Below are 20,977 nucleotides of genomic sequence, written 5' to 3'. Positions count from 1 at the left end.
ATGGACAGAGGAGCCTGGCAGGCTACAGTCTGTGGGTCGCAGAGTCAGACATGACTGAGCACATGCACGCAAGCACGTGGCTATGCTTGATAACAGCAAGTTGATTCAAAGCAAAGTGAGCAAAGGGAAAAGGCACATAGGTTAAAGTCAAGAAAAAAAAATAGGTATGAAAGTCTGAGACCAAGAACCTTCTCCCAGTGAGTCACACCAGATGCACTTGATTCCCTCCAGCCATGAGGTATGAGATGCTATCTACTGTGGAAGCTCATTAAAGACTCCAAGGCCAAGATTTTTCTTAGGGGCTGGTCACATAGGCACCCTCTGCCTAGCATAAACCAAAATTCCAGACTCCTAGAAGGAAAACAAGTGTTCAACATAAAGCACATTGTTTGTGCCAACAGTTTAGTAGACACTGTAAGCTACTTTTATTAGGGAATTCTTATCTCTACATGCCAACCAAAGGCCAACCTTGTAAGAAGACCTTTTAACAGATAACAGTCTCACTTCTTTTCTACAATTGGAAGTGGGAGAGGGTCTCTGAGAAAGTGAGTTGTTTTTTTTTTTTCAAGAAAGATTAAATTTTCTTATAGGAGCTATTTAAATCATGGAATCAGATTAAGCTTTATGTTGATTGAGAATTAGTGTTTTCCCACTGGTGATGGGCTTAGGAAGAGGGGCCAGTGATCAGTTAGACATATTTCTTCTGCATATGTGAATTGCAGACAATTGTTAGAGTTTCAACACCCTAACATAATATCTAAATGATTACTCAACATCTATTAAGTGGGTTGGGAAGAAGTGTTTAGAAATTGTATATAGAAAGAGATTTGTGAATTATCTCACATTATTGGCTGATCCACTATTCTGGTGCCACACAGACTCTGAGTTCTGACAAAGTATTCTTAAGATAGGACTATCACTGAATTGTCTGAATCTTCTGGATAGATGAGGGTAACTGAGAATTCATCTAAAGTGCTTAATAGGTGGGCAACAGAGCACAACAGCTTAAGCAGAGCTGTACTAGAGGAGACATTTCACAAGAAGATTTTAGAGGACTTACTAACCTAACTGGGGATAAGGAATCGAAGATGCTCATACCTTCAAATCTGGATGTCTGATAGAGTTCTAACACCATTAAAAAGAATTAAAAAGACACAGAGATGAGTAGGACTTGTTTAAGGGGGCAAATGATGAGTCACTTCTCAGACATTTTTAATTAGAGATGATATCAGTACAAAATGCTTATTTTAAAGGTAATGCTGTTAGACAGACGTCCTAGAGAGAAGTCACTGCCCTATGCACAGCAGTGATAATTGATTGAGTAAAATAGTGATAAAGAATATCACTAGGACCATGGATTATATTTGAATATGGACTCTGACTTTCATAATTATCCTGTATCAATTTTATGTGAGGCTGAAAACCTTACCATGGCTCTGTGTCTGTTATTAAGAAATGCTCATTGAATTATTTATAGGTAAAGAGGCACAAAGTCTCCAATCTACTCTCAAATAGTAAATAATTGGTGACTCTAGGTAAAGATTATATGGGAGCTCCTTGTGCTGGTCTTATAAATTTCCTGTAAGTTTGAAATTATATAAAAATAAGTTACCCGTCAAAAGTGATGGTTACAGAGCCATGGGAGTGGATTAATTTTCTGAGATTATGTAAAATGAGAGGAGCAGGGTTCTGGGACCCAATTCTTGGGAATACTTATGGCTAGGTTCATAAAGAAGCCATGAAAGACAGAGACAAAAAGGCATGGAGAGAGCATTGCAAAGTCATAGGTTCTGAGGAAAGGGAGGGCACAAAGAAGGTAGTGGTGGCCAATGACTACTCACTTCCAAAGCAGCATCATAGATAAAACACAACAATAAGAATCAATCTCTTGTCATCTTTGAGTGTGCTGTTTCAGAGAATGGTTGGGGAAACTGAAACATCCTGATAGAAGATGGAAAAAAGTGTCAGAAAAAGGAACACAGAGGGCAAACAGGCTCTGTAGCAACAGGAACTACTAAAGACCCAGCAACAGAATCACTGTACGGAAAATCTGCACTAAGGCTAATAAAGTTTTCTTTTTCCTTTTCTTCTCTTTTTCTTCCTTCTTCTTTTTAACAGATAATAGAAAAACGGGTTAGGATATTACAGAAGGGTCCTCTTGAGTGCGCAGCCAACCTTCCCTCATTGTGAAAGACAAATAAGACATGGTTTTACCACTTACATCCGTAAAATGTATCAGTAAGTGATAGGTATCCAATTCTTAGAGTCCCATCCTTTTCCCACCTCAATCCCATAACCTCTAAGCATCATTTACCTTCCAAGCCATTTTTTCAGGATAAAATGACATTGCTGTTTCTTAGTCAACCATATACCCAGTCCCTACCCATTTCTGTGGTTTCACTTATTTGATTTCATCCTGTTTTTTTTAGGACTTTTTATTTTTCATAGTTTTATTTTTCAAGGTCATTTTCAGTTTTAGGCCTGCCTTCTGCAATATCAATAATGCTACCTAATTTAATATCACTAGATAATTTGAGAGCAGTCTCAATTCCTTCATCTAGAGAGCTCGTCCATAAAAACACATAATGGGTTACATTTCCTGCCCAAATCAGTCACTGCGAACTAACCTTGTGTCCACCATTACAGACAGCCATTAGCCACCTGGCATTCATACAGCAAAGATCATTCTTCCCTAGCATGCCTTTAAGCATCCTCATTTGGTGTTCTCCATTTACTCTTTAAAACGTACAGAGGCAACAAGCTTATTTATCTGAATGTCACATTGGATGGAATTAAAAGAGATATTAAAGTAGATTGCTGTGATATTTTGCTTAATTTCAGTATATATCATGTATAAAATTCTTCCCTACTTACATGTACTTACTCCCTACTTACAGGAAGACCTGTCTTCCCTTAATAAGGCTGTCTTCTAAGTACACGCAGAGTGATGTGGGAAGAAAAGAACAATTCCCCTATGGCCAAAATTACTTTACTGACTCTGGGAATCACAGGGCATAGGCATTTTAGACAGATTCCTTTGTTCATTTCCCTACATTACTTTTAAATTGATTTCATTTCTATTGGATATTTTTTCCTCAATGATTGAATAAGAGTAACTGGCAAATGCAGCTGTAAAGAACATGCAAATAGTTGGATATATTTTTACTACCTATTTAAGAAACCTTTAGTATATCTTTTTATTTGGTAAAATTTTACATAGGAGAAATATTTGTAACAAATAAAGGTATTCAACTAAAGAAAAATAGTCATGGGAAGTTCAAGGACATATAGACTGTGAATATAAGTATAAACATCTATATCATTAATGAGTTAGGGTTAGGGTTATCCCAAAGAAAAATATGGAGGTCTATAGGAATAGTCACATCAAAAAATAACCTGACTTTTCAGTTCAGTTCAGTTGCTCAGTTGTGTCCAACTCTTTGCGACCCCATGGACTGCAGCATCCTAAGTCTCCCTGTCCATCACCAACTCCCAGAGTTTACCCAAACTCATATCCATTGAGTTGGTGATGCCATCCAACCATCTGATTCTCTGTCATCCCCTTCTCCTCCCACCTTCAATCCTTCCCAGCATCAGGGTCTTTTCCAATGAGTCAACTCTTCACATGAGGTGGCCAAAGTATTGGAGTTTCAGCTTCAGCATCAGTCCTTCCAATGAATATTCAGGACTGATTTCTTTTAGGATTGAATGGTTGGATCTCCTTTCAGTCCAAGGGACTCTCAAGAGTCTTCTCCAACATCACAGTTCAAAAACATCAATTCTTCAGTTCTCAGCTCTCTTTATAGTCCAACTCTCACATCCATACATGACTACTGGAAAAACCACAGCTTTGAAAAGACGGACCTTTGATGGCAAAGTAATGTCTCTGCTTTTTAGTATGCTGTCTAGGTTGGTCATAGCTTTTCTTTCAAGGAACAAGTGTCTTTTAATTTTATGGCTGCAGTCACCATCTGCAGTGATTTTGGAGCCCAAAAAGTAAAGTATGTCACTGTTTCCCTTGTTTCCACATATATTTGCCATGAAGTGATGGGACCAGATGCCATGATCTTAGGTTTCTGAATGTTGAGATAGAGAGGATAGCTATGATAGATAGATTATCTATATATCTTATCTATCTCTCCATCTTATCTATGTGTCTATCCATCTCTATATCTAAATAAAGATCAGTGAGAGAAGCTGGGGAAGCCTTGTGGAACTATATGAGCAACTGCCAAATGATCTTAAGGTTAAAGCTTATTGTTGTTGCTCAGTCGCAATTATGTCCAACTCTTTTCAACCACATGGACGACAGCATGCCAGACTTCCCTGCCCTTGACTATTTCCTGGAGTTTGCTCAAACTCATGTCCACTGGGTCAGTGATGCCATCTAACCATCACATCTTCCATTGCCCTCTTCTCCTTTTGCTTTCAATCTTTCCCAGCATCAGAGTCTTTTCCAATTAGTCAACTCTTCACATAAGGTGGCCAAAGTATTGGAGCTTCACTTTTCAGCATCAGTCCTTCCAGTGAATATTCAGGATTGATTTCCTTAAGGGTTGATTGACTGGTTTGATCTCCTTACAATCCAAGGGACTCTCAAGAGTCTTCTCCAACACCACAATTAGAAAGCATCAACTCTTAGGTCCTCAGACTTCTTTATAGCCAAACTCTCACATCCATGCATCCAGTCATGCATGACTACTCAAAAAACAATAGCTTTGACTATATGGACTTTTGTCAGCAAAGTGATGTCTGCTTTTTAATATGTAGTCTGGTGGTGGTGCTTTAGTTGCTAAGTCATGTTCGACTCTTGTGACCCCATGGACTGTAGCCTGCCAGGCTCCTCTGTCCATGGGATTCTACAGGCAACAGTACTGAAGTGGGTTGCCAGTTCCTTCTCCAGGGGATCTTCCTGACCCAGGAATTGAATCCAGGTCTCCTGCATTGCAGGCAGAGTCTTTACCAACTGAGCTAGAAGGGAAGCTCTTTGTCAAAACTTTCCTTCCAAGGAACAAGTGTCCTTTAATTTCATGACTACAGTAATCATCGCAGTGATTTTGGAGCCCAAGAAAATAAAATCTTTCACTTTTCCCCCTTCTATTTGGCTTCCCAGGTAGCCCAGTTGGTAAAGAATCTGCCTGTCAATGCAGAGTATGTAAGAGACACGGGTGCAATCCCTGGGTCAGAAAGATCCCCTGGAGTAGGAAACAGCAGTCCAGCATTCTTTCCTGGGAAATCCCATGGACAGAGAAGCCTGGAGGGCTACAGTTCATGGGGTTACAGAGTCAGACATGACTCAACACACACATATTTGCCATGAAGTGATGGGGCCAGGTGCAATGATCTTAGTTTTTTGAATGCTGAATTTTTAAGCCAGCTTTTTCACTCTCTTCTTTCAACCTCATCAAGAAGCTCGTGTTAGTTCCTCTTCACTTTCTGCCATTAGAGTGGTATCATCTGCGTATCTGAGGTTATTGATATTTTTCCCAGCAACAGTGATTCCAACTTGTGATTCATCCAGTCTGCTATTTCACATGATGTACTCTGCATAGAAGCTAAATAAGCAGGGTTACAAAATACGCAGCCTTGATATACTCCTTCCCCAATTTTGAACCAGTCCATTGTTCCCTGTCTGGTTCTAACTGTTGCTTCTTAACCTGTATACAGGTTTCTCAGGAGACAGGTAAGGTGATCTGGTATTCCCATCCCTTTAAGAATTTTCCACAGTTTATTGTGATCCACATAGTCAAAGGCTTTATAGCATAGTCAATGAAGCAGAAGTAGATGTTTTCTTGGAATTCCCTTGCTTTCTCTATGATCCAATGAAGGTTGGCAATTTGATCTCTGGTTCCTTTGCCTTTTCCAAATACAACTTGTATATCTGGAAGTTCTCGGTTCATGTGCTATTGAATCCTAGCTTGGAGGATTTTGAGCATTACCTTGCTATCGTGTGAAATGAGTGCAATTGTGCAGTAGTTTGAACATTCTTTGGCACTGTACTTCTTTGGGATTGGAATGAAAACTGACCTTTTTCCAGTCCTGTGGTCACTGCTGAGTTTTCCAGATTTACTGGCATATTGAGTGCAACACTTTAACAGCATCATCTTTCAGGATTTGAAACAGTTCAGCTGGAATTCCATCACCTCCACTAGCTGTGTTTTGTAGAGATGCATCCTCAGGCCCACTTGGCTTCGCATTCCAGGATGTGTGGGTCTAGATGAGTGACCACACCTTCATGGTTATCTGGGTCATGAAGATCTTTTTCATATTGTTCTTCTGTGTACTCTTGCCTCCTCTTCTTGATCACTTCTGCTTCTGTTAAGTCCGTGCCATTTCTGTCCTTTATTGTGCCCATCTTTGCATGAAATGTTCCCTTGATATATCTAATTTTCTTGAAGAGATCTCTGGTCTTTCCCATTCTATTGTTTTCCGCTATTTCTTCGCATTGTTCACTTAAGAAGACTTTCTTATCTTTCCTTGCTATTCTATGGAACTCTGTATTCAGTTGCGAATATCTTTTCCTTTCTCTCTTGCCTTTCAGTTCTCTTCTTTTCTCAGCTATTTAGAAAGCCTCCTCAGACAATCACTTAACTTTCTTGCATTTCCTTTTCTTTGGGATGGTTTTGGTCACAGCCTCCTATACAATGTTACAAACCTCTGTCCATAGTTCTTGAGACACTCTGTCTACCAGATCTAATCCCTTGACTCTACTCATCACCTCCACTGTATAGTCATAGGGGATTTGATTTAGGTCATACCCAAATGGCCTAGTGATTTTTCCCTATTTTCTTCAATTCAAGCCTGAATTTTGCAATAAGAAGCTCATGATCTGAGTCATAGTCAGCTCCAAGTTTTGTTTTTGCTGGTTTATAGAGTTTCTCCATCTTTGACTGCAAGGAATATAATCAATCTGATTTCAGTGTTGACCATCTGGTGATGTCCATGTGTAGAATCATCTTTTGTGTCAGAAGAGGGTGCTTTTGCTATTACCAGTGTGCTCTCTTGACAAAACTCTATTAGCCTTTGTCCTGCTTCATTTTGTACCTTAAGACCAAACTTGCCTGTTACTGCAGGTATCTGGACTTCCTACTTTTGCATTCCAGTCCCCTATGATGAAAAGGACATCTCTTTTTGGCATTAGTTCTAGAATATCTTGTAGCTCTTCATAGAACCATTCAACTTTAGCTTCTGTGGCATTTGTGGTTGGGGCATAGACTTGGATTATTACTGTAATGTTGAATGGTTTGTCTTGGAAATGAACCGAGATCATTCTGTCATTTTCTAGATTGCACCCAAGTGCTGCATTTCAGACTCTTTTGTTGACTTTGAGGGTTACTTCATTTCTTCTAACGGACTCTTTCCCACAGTAGTAGATATAAAAAAATGGTCATCTGAATTAAATTCACCCATTCCTGTCCATTTTAGGAAATGTGGTCTCTTAGCACTGGGAGAATGCCATGAGACTCAGATTCAGAATTATTTGCCTTTAAGCTACAAAATCATGGCTATATGTACATGTTTAAGGTCAGCACACATATGTACAACACACACTGAGATCTTTCAGGTATGAATATACATCAAGGGAAGCCACCATCTCCTTCTGAACCCAAGTAAGAGAAGGCTGTTTCTGTGGTTAACTAGCAGCAGGATTTTGAAACACTTTGACGTCAATCAAAAAATACTAGGTACAATCATGTGACCTCTCTTCCTTCTTCTCCAATTCCACTCCCTCACCACTACATCTCTTTTGCATTAGAATGTAAACCTCTCTCTCATTTCATTTCAGTCAACAGTACATAATAAGATAAACAAGAGTATTCAGCAAATGGCCATGATTATTCTCTTAGTAGACAGTGAGTCAGAAGCTTAACAGAAGAAAAAGAGAAAATTAAATAGTATATATATTAAGATGCAGTACAAAGTGAAGTAGTACTAAAATAAAAATCATGAAGACACATCATGGACTCTGAAACATTACCTAATTAAAGTTCAACCTTAATTTTTTGGATGAAAGCTTGGCAAAACTACACTCTATTCTAGACTACAAGGCTTACACATGATTATTCAGTGTGACCAGATTTACATTGAACAACTTTTCATGCTATTACATTTTTAAAGCAATAATAATAACAACAAAAGAACAAGAAAAAAAAAGAAAAAGACTATCTACACTGGAATTATGGAAGATCATGGGGACACAGAATGGAGGAAAGATGCAAAGAGAAGGCCTTAAAAAGAAGTGGAAATAAAAGCTGATTTAGTTCAGACAGGTAATGTTTCCTATAGAAACCCCAACCTGTTCTAGATTCACTTTCTGACCCAGCTATTGGTGGTTTTCAGTAAGTCACTCTTTCCCTTATCTTCTTTTTAGAGCCCCTGTTAGACATCCCTTCCTGGGAAGCAGGAAACTAAGGGTAATTCCAGCCTTTAAGGAGTTTCTTTCATGTTTCTGAGCCCAATAGAACAATAAAAGGCTCTTGATGGTGCTCAAGGTGACTCCTAGCTAAGGTGAATCTTGGTTTGGGATGATATTCAAAGTATTTGTAAATCAATACGCACCAAGCAGTTTGGGCGAGTTTTAGATGCCCCTATCAGGCAGGTGTTAAGCTACCAGAGAGAAAATCCAGGCTGGGCCCACTCAGTCATGAGGCACAGAAAAGCCCAGTGTCTAAGGCCCATAGTATTTTAAAGTTCTTACAAAAGTGTTTTAATTTATTTTAAAATCAGAATTTTCAAAGTGACTATAACAATAATGTGAATGTACTTGGTGCCACTAAATTGTAAACTAAAAAAAGGTTAAAATGGTACTTTTATATTATATATATTTTACCATAATGAAAAATGCAAACACCATTTTGAAAAACTAACTCTCTTAAATAATAGAAACTCATATTGAAGCCAGGAAATGATGCCAGTAATTTAATACCCATAAACATCGCAAAGCAGTAAGCAATGGCAGCTATTATACAGAAAATTTTGCTTAAAATAGAGTACCAAAGTCCAAAAGTACTTCTCAGGAAAAAATGAGTGTTGTATGATTTAGTTTTGTGTAATAACACCCACTGGACTTCCCTGGTGGCTCAGCAGTAAAGAATCTGCCTGCAATGCAGGAGACGCGGGTTCAATTCCTGGGTCAGGAAGATCCCCTAGAGAAGGAAATGGCAATTCACTCCAGTATTCTTCCTGGGAAATCCTATGGCCAGAGAAGCCTGGCACGCTACAGTCCATGGGATCACAAAAGAGTTGGATACGACAGCATCTAAACAACAACAAAAATAACACCCACAGTATACTGATAATAATTTCAGGAGGGTTAACAATAACATGACCACATAACATGGCTATAAAATACAATAATATAGTCACAAATAGTCAAAAATAGACAAGGAGGCAAAACAGTATAAAAATATAAAAGAAAAAAAGATAGGTAATCTTTACAAAATATCAATGAGAAATGCAGCCTAAAAATACATCTCTTCAATAAGCCTTTAAATTAACAAAAACGAATATAATCCAACCTGGATTATATTTGCCTTTATGGCAATACAATTGTAAAATAAATTATTTACTTTTTTTCTTTCAGTGGAAGAAGGAGCCCATGAAATTCCTTAGGGCCCAGGTAAGTCATAATGCAGCCCTGGGTCCTGGGAGTCCAGAATGCTGGGCTACTGAGGCAGCAGGGTTCTGGGGAACTCAAGGCCACAGCAAATTTCTAAACAGCACAGAAATATCAATATTTTAACAATGCTGTATCTGTACCAGAGCATAGAATCCCAGTGACAGGATAGGTCAATCCTACCATTGTGGGGAATATTTTAAACAGATGCAGCCTCTTTCTTACCTACTGGGCAACACTGCTTAGGTTCCTTGTAATCAAGTTGGAGTGCATGTCAGCTTTAATATATAACTCTCTGTTTAAAAGTTCCTCAGTTTTTTATCTCTGAAAGAACTGAGATATGCAACATTTTCTGGCTTAAAGCTACACATATGCCTGGAAAGATAATTCAATAGACAGCTCTATTTAGGAAAAAAAACTGGTAATTCACACAGTAAAGACCAATCAGATGTTCTCAAATGGAAGCTGCAGGGCTGGGAGGAGCCATGAATCTCCAAAATGCTCCCACTGAGGGACTGGTCATTTGACTCAGTCTTTGGTCCTACCTTTCTTTCCTACTATCTTGTAGGCTGACTTCAACACTCATATTTAGAATCTAGCCAACACTGTCACTTGCCATTTTTTCACCTTCTCAAGTCAATGGCTTAGATTCCATTATAACACCTCATTCCCATGACCACATCTTGGGATCTATCATTCCCCCAAATAGTTCTAAATGAGAAATATCAATAAATTCCAGTACATCCCCTTTGCTCACTACCTCTAATTTCTTTTAGCTCTCTCACTCCTTCACTATTGCCATGCTTGTTCTTTTTTTAATTCCCCAGACTCAAACTTCCTGAGTTTGCTAGTCCATGCCTGAACTAATTATTTTCCTTACTAATCCTGAGTGTGTTCGGTTGACTCTCCACCATTACCCTCTTCTCACTTGTCCTTTGTCTCAAAGATTCATGTACCCTACAAACATCCAGTCTTAGACCAATCTTCTGATGTAACATCTCTGTGACTTTTTCCTTCATTTTGGTTCTTTGGGAGAAAGGGAAGATTTTAAGAGAAGGTATCTTTCATTGAAATTGGGTGAGTCATAATAAATACTCCCTTTAAGAAGTGGAATTCTGAAGAAGTAACTTGCAATTCTCTTTCGTTTCTCTCCTCAGAAATAACTTCATAGCTTCCTAATAGTTTGGATTTATTCATTCATATGGGAAGATAATTTGCATTCCCTTAAGACTTCTTATAATCCCATCCTACTTTATGCAAGTATGAATTAAGCAAATGTAAGAGACCACAATATAAAAATTTATAAAGCCTCAATTCATGCACAAAATTTGAGATAATACAAATCAAAATATTTTTAAGATTTCTTCAGAAACTGCATAATTGCAAAGGTGATAGACTGAGTGAATGGTGAGCTGTGTTTATGCAAAGGCCACATGGTGAGGTCTCTAGCAAGTAAAAAATATTCTCCTTATTTTGTCAGTATTTTATGAATCATACATTTTTATGCGTGTATGGTAACTTCTGTGTTCAGTCACTATTCCGCTATTACTTAACCATTCACTGTCGTTACAATTTAAAATATTTTATATATTCTACAACAATGGAATGCAAGCATTATTAAATGGGGGTGCTAGAAGCAGTACTGAAAACATGCCTCAAAGTCAATTACTTTGACAAGAAACTTAGAAGTAAATGAACAAAACTCTAAATAAAGCCAAACAACTGCCATCACATGCTGCATGCTGTGCTGTTAATGTGGAAACAAGCAACATGAGAAATACTGGAAATAATGCTGAAAAAATGAAAAGAACAAATACATAACACAGTGGCTAAAGAGTTATCCACCCAAAAAATACATCCCATATTCTTTATATTTATGCTTATGGGAAAATTAGTCCTTTGAATTCTGTGAGTTTTTAATTACATGTCTTGCAACTTTCTTTTTTTAGAGATGGGGCCAAATCCCATGCATATAAGGAAATGAGCCTGAAACTCATTTTTAAATAATATATGTTTCCATGTGGTTCTGATTATAAACCACCATGCTTGCTACACTGAAAAATGCTGAAAAGTATAATGATTAAGAAAATCACCTAAAATTTCACCATTCACTAGCCAACCTTACTAGCATTTAACAGTTTCTTCAGGCTTTTTCCCTCCATACTTTTACATAAAAGTATGGAGGAAAAATACACCTACAATTTTGTATCTTAATGATTTTTCTTGACCTTAAATAAGAAGATTTATCAAGACACTAAGACCTATCCATGGACTTTCTAAAAGGTGAAATATATAAATATATAAAATATCTCATTATGTGATTACAACCTATTTAATTAGCACTGTCAGAAAGGAAAACAAAACTTTCCTTTACACTTATAGATTCTTCTGATTAGTCTAAGAATTAAACTGATAAGACAGATTAGCCAGAAAAAGTCTAATTTAACTTCATACATACAGGAACCCGACATACGTGAGAAGGTTCAAAGACAGATAAAATGAGGTATACATGTCATCCTAAGCTAAGAAATGGGATAGAGGCCTGGGGCTTCCAAGAACAGGAGGGTTCACAAGACAATAAGACGAGATGTTTGGCAATTAGACATTTACCCTGCAATATAGATGCAGCTACTTAGCTAAAATTTATCTCCAGTAATACCTTTTTTTTTTCCTGAGAAAAATTCCCAATTTAAACTCTTCTAGGTAGTTAAAGGAGGAGAGTAGGTTATCTTAACCCACAGGGTCTTTGGCTCAAGAAAATCATCATGCAGGAGTGATACATTTTTTGGAGACTCATTCTGAATCCCTAGAGTACTGTACCCAATTCTAAAACATTGGGTAATTTCCAAGTTTGCCATAATAAATAATTCAGTAATGAATATCATTGGATATAAACTTTATCCCTGGTTTGAATTATTTTTCTTGGGGAAATCCTTAGAATTATTAGATTATATAGTATATCAATTCATATTGCAAAATTCCTTTCCAGAAAGACTAAAACAATTTACAATATTTCTGGCAATAGAAAAAAAAGTAGCCATCTCACCCCAGTGTCACTCAACAGAGTATTATTATTTTTAAAAATATCACTGATTTTACTAGCAAAAAAATTAACTGTTTTAATTCACACATTCTATTATTTGTAGACTGGGATTTTCCCTGTATTTGTCAGTTAACTAATAATAATTATTTCCTAATTTGTGAATTGTCTTTATATGCCCTTGGCTCATTTCCCTATGGTTTTAACAGTTTTCCTGCCAATAAATCTGAATTCTTTATGTATTAAGCATATTAATCCATAAGCCATCATATTTGCTTTTCTAACAGCTTGATTTCTATTTTTTAATAAGCAAAAATAAATAATATTATAACATTAGTAGTACCAGGAATCTTTTATTTCCGTAAATGGTTATGCCACTTTCAAAAAACTTTTGATTATTCTCATCTATTTATACTCTCAAATAACTTTCAGAATCTTAGAGTTCTCAGATAGTAAAGAAAGTTCATTGGGATTTTTAATGTAATTATATTAAATTTATAAATTTAACTTATAATTAATTTAGTTTTCCAGTCCCATAAACAGTAGTTATTTCCTTGTACTTGAGATTTCTATTTCAGTTACCTTTGGTGTGTATTTATTTAAAAAAACAAAACACCCAAAACTTAATGCCTTCAAATAACAATTTATTACTATTTTCTTGCAATCTCTTGTGGTCTGTAGTCAGATGACAACTGAAGCTGCAGTCTACGCCCACTAGGCTGGATATCCAAGATGGTTTCATCATTCATAAGTTAAGCTCATCATTATCCCTTCTCATGGCCTCTTCCTTCAGCAGAGTAGCCTTGATTTCCTAGCCTTGGTGGCTCAAGGCTCCAGGAATTGGAAGTAGTCTTATTAAAGCTAGCCTAGATTTGGCATAGTGTTACTTTTGTCATGTCCTATTGATCAAATCTGTCACCTGACAACTGTGATTCAAAAGATGGAGGAACATTTAACTCTTGCTGAGTAAGTAGCCTGTCTACCATCTTTGGAGAGTAGCTTCCACATCTTCTTTATTGATCTTTATCTGAGAATTTTCTTCATAAAAGTACTTAAAATTTGTGTTGCTATAGTAATTTGTATGTTTTTTTCTTTTATAGCTTGCTTACTAAGCAGTTATTGCTAATATGAAGGAAAAATATTATCTTTGATGTATTTATTTTATATTCAATCACCTTACTAAATGGTCATAACTGATTCTAATTACTTATTATTTTAACATCCTGGTTCTCCTGAGAAGATAATCATACTATCTGAAAATAAAGATTTTTTTCTCCTCTTTTTCAGTAGCTAAGTCTCTTATTGTTTGCACCAATTAGGACTTCTAGAACAAGACTAATAGGAAGCAGCCTTGTTTTGCTTTTGTGGTATAATGTTTTCAGTACAAGTATATTGAAGTTGTAAACTGGACATATTTTATCAGCATACATATTCCCAGGGCTAAATTAAATCACTTATTTTCATATGCTAATATAATACAAATGAATAGAAAGGTAGATTCTTATTCCAGATAAATTGAGTTTATGGAGCAGGACAATAAAGTGAAGATGAGGCAGAAAGTAACTAATATATTTTAGATACTGCAATATTTTCTCCCTGAAATCTATAAACTTGTTCCCAAAATAAATCATAACCATAAAATACTCCATTAACTCCCACAAATAGCTAATATCTCTAAATAAATATAAAACATCATAAATCTCAACAATTTGTCGTTTCTTCTCAAGCTTGACTATTTACACTATATGTAAAGAATCATATTAAGCACATAAGTATTAGAATATGGCTTTTCAGCTCGCTTATACTCACAAGTGGCTGATATTCATATGGTGGAGCATATTCTTCAGCATATGTTGTCAATGTACACCTAAGAAAGATAAGTCAATATCTGAGAAAAGAATGACTCCAAAAGAAAAATATTTTAATTTTTTAATAGTATGTGCTTTAAACAAAATAAAAAACATTTCAAGGAAAATTGGCCCTAATAAAACTTTTAAATTTTTAAAATTCCCAGGCCTCATTTATAGTGTTAACTATAACCAGCAAGATGCCTTCCTTCAATTACTTCCAATACCACCTACTATTCTTCTATACTAATAATATGCTACCAAGTCCCAAAGCTCAGGTGCATTCCAGACAAGGGTTCTCTTTTCCACTCACTTTCTACTTTTCAAACTTTTTGGCCCTATACCCCAAGGTCTCTGCTAGATGGCAACTGGAAAATAATACACAACCAGGTAGTCTGAGATTACATAGTTTCTCCAACCTCCATTCCATGAAATACATAGAAATGTTGAGTGAAATACATCCTTCTCCCCCAAGTCTACAAACACAGCCCAAGACTCAAAGCTGGAGTTTGAACTGCCTATCAAGGGCAGGAGACATGACCTTGGGTTCACAGAAGGCGCAGAGCTAAATTGTTACTTATAATCAGGAGTCTGTAAAAGCTGTACCTCCATATGTGTGTGTGCTGAGTGTCCAACTCTTTGTGACCCTATAGACTGTATCCCACCAGAGCTAAACTGCTACTTCCAGTCAAGAGTCTGTAAATGTTGTACCTACATATAAAAGAGACCAAAGGAACTCTAGCCATCAGACTAGGGAAACTTGCAAGAAAGTTTCTCTCTGTCTGGTACTCAAAATAGGGGAAAATTTTTTTCTCCTATGAGAAATTACTGTCCTGATTCTGTTCCTGGCAATATTATGGGATTAGATGGTCAAAGAAATTCATCTGAGAATTGCAAACCTAAAAATACCAGGAAAAAGGACATTTAAACATTTTAATACATGACTGAGCTGATGGGAGGGTAAAGAACAAGTAGAAGAATTCAAAAATAACTAGGATGTCAACTAAGAATGATTACTGGGTACAGATGCTAATATTTATCTGGTGGTAACCACCAATTAATTATTGTCAGACTTTCAAGAAGTGATTTCCAGAGGTGCAACATTAGCATTATCTGGGGACTTGTTAGAAATGCAAATACTTGGATGTCACGCCAAGTCCACTGAATTATTAGAAATTCTAGGAGAGGGCCCCACAATCTTGCTTTAACAAGCCCTGTAGGTCAGTGGTCCCCAACCTTTTTGGCACTAGGGACCTACTTCGTAGAACACAATTTTACCAGACTGGGAATGGGAGGACATGGTTCGGTGATGATTCAAGCACATTACATTTATTGTGCATTTCATTTCTATTATTATTACATCAGCTCCACTGGAGACCATCAGGCATTAGATCCTGGATGTTGGGGACCCCTGTTCTAGGTGATTCTAAAAGTATGAGTATTGGCAATTAAAAGAACAAAAATTAGAAGTGTAACTTTCAAACCAGCAAATAGGATATTACTTAATATTTTTAAAGAACAGTCTAATAGAAAGCAGGAAAGGATAAAAAAAAAGTGGAAAAATTTTCTGCTCAGAAGACAAATTAAAATCATAAAAAACTAAACACCTTGATAATCACAAAGAAAGTAAAGGAATTAAACCCATCAGTGAAAATATTTTCTCAGACTTAAATTGAAAATCAAGTTGTATTATATAGCCCAACTCTGTGGGGTGTTTTTTGTTTTGGTTTTTTTTGGTTTTTGGTTTTCAAGTATAGTTGATCTATAATATTATATTAGTTTTAGGTACAGCATAGTGATTCAGTATTCTTATAGATTATACTTCATTAACAGTTATAACAAAATAATGGCTATAATTCCCTGTGTTGTACAGTCTATACTTGTTGCTTATTTATTTTATACATAGTGGTTTTGTATATCATACTCCTATCTTCTTCCTCCTCTTTTCCTTCTCCCCATTGGTAACCCACTAGCTTGTTTTCTATGGGTCTGTTTTGCTATATACATTTGTTTGTTTTATTATTTTTTTACATTACACATATAAGTGATAACATACAGTATTTGTCTTTTTCTGTCTGACTTTTCTCACTAGGCCTAATATTCTCTAGGTCCACCCATGATGCTGCAAATGGCAGGATTACATGCTTTTTATGGCTGAGTAAAATATACCATTGTATATATACACCACATCTTTATTCATCTGTTGACGGAACTTTGGTTGCTTCCGTATCCTGGCAATTGTAAACAGTGCTGCTCTGAACATTACAGTATATGTATCTTTTCAAATTAGTGTTCCTGTTTTTTTCTGGAAATATACTCAGGAGTGTGATTGCTGGATCATAAGGTAGTTCTATTTTTAGCTTTTTGAGAAAACTTTATACTGTTTTCCACAGAGTCTGTACCAATTTACATTCCCACCAAGAGTGTGCAGGGCTTCCTTTTTTTCCACATCCTCACCCACATTTGTTATTTGTGTTCTTTTTTAATGATAGCTGTTATGATAGGTGTAAGGTGATATCTCATTTTTGTTTTGATTTGCATTTCTCAAATAATTAACAGTGCTGAGCAACTTTTCATGTGCCTCTTAGCCATCTGTGTGTCTTCCTTAGAAAAATGTCTATTCAGGTCTTCTGCCCATTTTTTAATTGGGTTGTTTGTTTTTTGATATTGAGTTGTATGAGCTATTTATGTATTTTGGATATTAACACCCTGTTGATCACAGCATTTGCAAATATTTTCTCCTACTCAATAGGTTATCTTTTCATTTTGTCAATGGTTTCATTCACCATGCAAAAGCCTCTAAGTTTTATTTATTATCCTATTTGTTTATTTTTGCTTTTATTTCTTTTGCTTTAGGAGACAGACCCCAAAAATCACTGCTATGATTTATGTCAAAGAGTGTTCTGCTTATGTTTTCCTCTAGGAGCCTTATGGTATCTGGTTTTATATTCAGGTCTTTAATCCATTTATAATTTATTTTTTGAATACGGTGTTAGAGACTGTTCTAATTTCATTCTTTTACAAGTAGCTGTCCAGTTTTTATGTCCAGCACTACTTATCGAAGGGAGTGTCTTTTCTCCACTGTATATTCTTGCCTACTTTGTCATAGATTATTTGACCATAGATGCATGGGTTTATTTCTAGACTCTCTAGTCTGTCTCATTAACCTATGTATCTGGTTTTATGCCGGTACCATGCTCTTTTGATTACTGTAGATTTTTAGTAGATTCTGAAGTCAGCAAGAATGATACCTTTAGCCTTGTTATTTTTTCTGAAGATCACGTTGGCAATTTTTTGCCACACATTAACACAAATTAGTCTCTTGTGGTTCCTTATAAATTTTAGGATTATTTGTTCTAGTTCCATGAAAACTGTCATGATTATTTTAACAGGGATTGCATTAATTGCTTGCTTTGGATAGTATGGTCATTTTAACAATTATTAATTTTCTAATCCATGAACATGGGATATCTTTCCATTTTAAAATATCATCTCTAATTTCCTTTATATATTTTTAAATATAACCTTCAATTTAAATTTATAAAAATATAAATCAATGTTTTATAGTTTTCAGAGTATAGGTATTTCACCTCTTTGGTTAAATTCGTTCCTAGGTATTTTATAATTTTTTATTCAATTTTAAATGAGTCCCCCCCTTTTTTGCTTTCTCTTTCTGAAAGCTCATTATTAGTGTAAAGAAAAGCAACAGATTTCTGTATATTAATCTTGTATCTTATAACTTTACTGAATTGATTTATTAGTTCTAATAGTTTTTTGTTGGAGATTTTAGGGTTTTCTATACACAGTATCAGGGCTTCCCCAGTAGCTCAGATGATAAAGCATCTGCCTGCAATGCGGGAGACCTGGATTCGATCCCTGGGTTGGGAAGATCCCCTGGAGAAGGAAATGGCAGCCCACTCCAGTACTCTTGCCTGGAAAATTCCGTGGATGGAGGAGCCTGGTAGTCTACAGTCCATGGGATTGCAAAGAGCTGGACACGACTGAGCAGCTTCACTGGTTCACTGGATACACGGTATCATGTCATCTGCCAATAGTAACAATTTCACTTCTTCCCATCCACCTTGGATGCCTTTTATTCCCTTTTCTTATATGACTACTGTGGCTAGGACTTCTAATACCATGTAAATAGAAGTGGCAAGACTGGGCATACTTGTCTTGTTCCAGACTCTTGGCATATTTTGGGGCATGAGCTGTTGTAGACTAGCCACAGTCACAAAAGTGTTCTGGGCTGTCTCTGAGGCATTGCTTGAGTAAGCATTAACAATGGCCATTGTGCCTCCACTGAGAACCAAGTCACTTTTGTATCCCATGGCCAAGCTTTTTCCCTGGTCTTGGCAGTCCCACATCTCTGTGATGTGAAGTAAGCGAGGCTAGAGCACTTGCTCAGCTCAGGCTGGGGCACATGTCAAAGTGTTTGCAGGAAACCCAGCAACCACTAGAGCAGTCTTCAATTGACCTCTGATCTGCCTCAGAATCTAGGCTTCGCATAACCCTTCTATTAGTCTCAGCAGTCCTTCAGCCAGTCAAGGCGGCTCATCTCTCCTTTTCTGAGCCCTAGGACTGGGGTACCCAATGTGTGACTTGAACCATTCAGTCTCTGGGGCATGTCTCCACTCAAGCAATCTCTTTCTTCTGGGTCCCCTCCCAGGGGCACAGATCCCAGGTTGACTGCTTTTCTTTCCTCTCTACTTGATTGCATGTGGACTTTTGTTATAGTCTTGGTTGCACAGAGGTCTTTCTGCCAGTTTCCAGTTAGCTTACAGTGAGAATTTTTCCACGTGTAGATGTATTTTTTAATGTGTTCATAGGAGGGAGGTGAGTTCTGTGTCCTCCTACTCCATCATCTTGGTTGATCTCCTTCCCAAGTCTATGCTTTTTACACCTAAAATAAAATTATTTTCAAAAAAAAGTTTGAAATAAAAAATATAAAAATATATTTCCAGCAAATATTAACCAAAAGCAAGTGTTCTATATTAACATCATATGTAATTGATATTGAATCAAAAATTATTGGTTATAAAGATCATTACCTACTGATTAAAGGAATAAGTCACTAAAGAAGACATAATAATCCCAAATCAATAAAGCGAACAACACACAGAATATGTAAGACAAAAAATGACAGAATCACTAGGATAAAATGACTAATTCACAGTTATAGAGGAAGAATGTACCATATGCCTAGAACTTGGGTTCCTTAAGCCTAAATCTACATACATCTTCCAAAACCACATAGATTAACAGCAAACAAAATCTTGTAAGTGTTGATGCATAGAGTGTAACAGAGGCTAGAAAAGACTACAAACTTCTGTTTACACAGAGGTGGGAGAACAATCCAGAATCAGTAGAACAAGATCCAGAGCACATTTAGGAGCAAAATCAGGTAAGGATTACATGGAAGAGGAGAAAGAGAAATACTGAGAACAAGTTGGGAAAATGCTGAAAACAAGCCTGAGACTAGAGGACTTGAACATCAGCTTTCCAAGAAAAAGACTTGGAAAGTACGCAAGACCACAATAGCAGTCTTGGGAAGGCACTGCCTCTAGGTAACTAACAAGGTAAAGAAAAATAAGAAATTAAGCCCACAAGTTAAGGGTCCTAGAACCACCACTCTTTCATAAAAGATGCCATTAACAAAATAAAGCTTATTTCACTGATTCAACAGAAGAGGGCACTCCTGAACCAAGATATTGAGGAAACTGCCCAACTTTCATTCCCCCTCTGTACAATTACATGGTTGCTACTATTCCAAGAAAACTCAACATACTTAAACAGCAAAAGGCAACATTACTATGAGAAGAAAACAATAAGTGAAAATCAAAACTAAACTGATGAAAATCCTCCCCAGAAATATTTTCCCAAATAGTCACAGAAGTTCTCTATCAACATTTCTATTCAATGATGTACTAAAGATTCTGGCAGATACAGTAAAACAAGAAAAAGAAGCACAAATATACTAATGTGAATGGAAGAACAATATTTTCATTTTCCAACAGATGATAAGGTTGTATGTTCGACTACCCAAAAGAACCTACAAATCATAACAATAGGCAAATTTCAGGGAGGTTGTTAGATATAAGATCAATATACAAAAATATAATAGACATACACAAGTAACAAGAAATTAGAGAGTGTAATTAAAGTGATAAAATCCCACTTATAATTGCAATAAAATCTCTGAGCTTCCTATAGGAATACAACAGAAGACTGACATTTATGAAGAAAATGTATAAAAAAATCAAAAGTACATAGAAGAGCTGCTTTTTTATAATGGATGACTCAACGTATGTTCCATATGTGTATGTGTGTATATACATATATATAATTTCTAAAAGGTTTAATGTCTGACATTTTATATATAGATCTTGATTAAATTTTAATTTAAAACTTCTATTGCTCAAAAGACAGTATAGACAGAGTTATAAGAAAGGCCATGGACTAGAAGGAGTTATT

The 20,977-nt window shown here is 36.4% G+C and overlaps 1 protein-coding gene across 1 annotated transcript in view; it reads right to left on the bottom strand.

Moving 5' to 3' along the window:
• The window catches only part of CFAP95 (cilia and flagella associated protein 95), an 86,484-nt gene that overhangs the window by 6,934 nt on the left and 58,573 nt on the right, over positions 1 to 20,977 (bottom strand). The window contains exon 5 of the mRNA XM_061132187.1: positions 14,466 to 14,523. Coding sequence (XP_060988170.1) covers positions 14,466 to 14,523 — 58 coding nt within the window. The remainder of the gene's footprint in view (positions 1 to 14,465; positions 14,524 to 20,977) is intronic.

The sequence above is a fragment of the Dama dama genome, chromosome 29, assembly GCF_033118175.1.
Source record: "Dama dama isolate Ldn47 chromosome 29, ASM3311817v1, whole genome shotgun sequence".
In the NCBI taxonomy this organism is placed as follows: Eukaryota; Metazoa; Chordata; class Mammalia; order Artiodactyla; family Cervidae; genus Dama; species Dama dama.
The sequence above is the reverse complement of the archived record's forward strand: the minus strand, read 5'-3'. Positions and strand labels throughout refer to the sequence as shown.